Source organism: Phodopus roborovskii, unplaced genomic scaffold (assembly GCF_943737965.1).
Source record: "Phodopus roborovskii unplaced genomic scaffold, PHOROB, whole genome shotgun sequence".
NCBI classification, from domain to species: Eukaryota; Metazoa; Chordata; class Mammalia; order Rodentia; family Cricetidae; genus Phodopus; species Phodopus roborovskii.
In genome coordinates this window covers 6,796-8,974 of record NW_026126512.1, presented here as the reverse complement: position 1 = coordinate 8,974, position 2,179 = coordinate 6,796, and the positions used below count along the sequence as shown (strand labels likewise).

The 2,179-nt window shown below is 39.8% G+C and overlaps 1 gene segment (V, D, J or C); it reads left to right on the top strand.

Annotated features, from left to right (window-relative positions):
- Positions 1-960: 960 nt before the first annotated feature.
- Positions 961-1,822, top strand: LOC127230552 (T cell receptor alpha variable 22-like). The segment is given in 2 exon segments: positions 961-1,037; positions 1,210-1,822. Coding segments are annotated over 2 exon segments (396 nt in total).
- Positions 1,823-2,179: the final 357 nt, after the last annotated feature.

The following is a 2,179-nucleotide window of genomic DNA, read 5'->3' as shown; positions in this document are numbered from 1 at the left end:
AGAATAACTTTTTTTTAGAAATGCTAAGATATAATAAGTATGAAAACAGAAGGAATCATGCCTCACTGAACTTAGAAAGACATTCACAGCCTGGTCAGACTCAATGTGCTTTCCTATCCAATGGTGAAAAAGAGCTATGCAGAAGACATAAGATGGAAATTACATGAGGGCAGAAAGACAGGCATGTCTCATTTTTGTTACAATCAACAAAACTGTCATTGGAAACATTTTCTATGCACAGGTCTGATGATATCAAGAAATTCATTTTATTTTGTAGAGCACATTACACGCTGATCTTTTACATTGTGTACTTAAGAAATCTGCTAGGACTCTCTCACTGAGTGTATTAACCACATGTTAAGGTGGACCCCATGGCCACACATAGGTGGACAATACAGAATGAACTCCATGATGTTTTGTATCATATTGTATGGTCTGGGTGTTCTTTTGGTGCTTTGTCTTTTCTGGTTTTGTTTGTTTGCCTCTGTGTTTGACTTAAAGAGGGAGAAAAAGAATGTGGAGTTGGGTGATTTAGAAGGTGTGGGAGTTTTTGGAGGTGGTGGAGGAAGGGGGAAATAATGATCAGAATATGTTGTATAAATAAAACTTCCAAGACAAAAATTAGTCAAAGAATCATGCTAGGATTCTGTAAGACATTTTTAACCGACTAGAGCTGTAAATTTTCACACTAGCATTCTGCATTAATGGATTCCCCATCCTCAGACATTTCCCCCCCCCCCAAACTCTCCTTATAAGAAATATTACATTAAAAACACAGTGCCCCTGGGTCCTCATCATTGTCTGTCATAACTTGGGAGAGATTGCCATGCAGAGTCATAAGGAAGTGGGTGGGGCTTCTTTTTCAGATGAATGAGGAAGTTGGGTGATTCAGAGAGAGCCTGATGTGTGTAAACACAAGTGTGCTGGGCACAAGACTTGGCACCATCACAGCTGGAGAGGACATCCCAGCAACTGGACAGGGGCCATGGAGAGGAAGCTGGGAGCTGTGCTGGGGATTCTGTGTGTGCAGATTTGCTGTGAGTTGTGCTCTCCTACATTGCTTTTGGGATTCTCCAGAGATGTCAGGGTGGAGAGGATTAGCCAACCTAGAGCTCCTGAGCAGTCATCCTCAAGGTGTCTCCTGGGATATTTGACAGGTGTGGGTGAAAACCCCTCATGATTCTGGTTTGCTTTTCTGATTCCAAGCAGTGGTGAGAGGAGTTGAAGTGGAGCAAAGTCCTTCAGCCCTGAGTCTCCATGAAGGATCCAGTTATGCTCTGACATGCAAGTTTTCTACAACCATGAAAAATGTGCAGTGGTTCCGACAGAATCCCATGGGCAGTCTCAACAATCTTTTTTACCTGGTTCAAGGAATAAAGAAGAATGGGAGATTAACTGCAACATTTGACTCTAAGGAGCGCAACAGCACCCTGCACATCAGGGATGCCCAGCTGGAGGACTCAGGCACCTACCTCTGTGCTGCTGATGCAGTGTTTCCAACAAGCCTGCAGACTTGCCCCAAAGTGCATCTGGGTGTGCAGCTACCACCCTAACACAGGAAGACTCTGCAGGAGGCTTTTGCACAGCTGTGGCTTTATCAGATCTCCACCAATTATCGGGAAGGTGTGAGGAAACACAAAATTACCACAACACAAATTCATACTTCAACTGATATAATACTGACTTGTACAAGGATAAATGCTCTGAAATAAATGCTCTGAAATGAGTAAAATCTACACTTTATTTTAACAAATGCTTCCAGCTCATCTGCTCAACATGAATTTGATTAAATAATTAATTTTGAAGATATAATAAATTATGTTGTACAAAGTCAAGACAAAAGAATCTTAAATCACAACATGACTTCAATAATGTCTTGATATTAAAAATATATTCATTTATTCAATGCACAACCAATATTTTACATAACAAATTATGAGACCCAAATGATACTTTACAAACTAGAGAGATGTCTTTGTGATTTGGATCACAATAACCCATACAGCAAATTGATTCTACAAAATACATACCTACAATGTTATAAACATGCACAAATTCTCATTAAAATATTGCTTTCAAAAACACTGGAAACTTCTTAAAAGTCACACAAAAGGGGACAATTCATTATATAATAATTAAACAAGCTCAAAGTAGTGCTAATTCTCAAGGGATGGTAGCT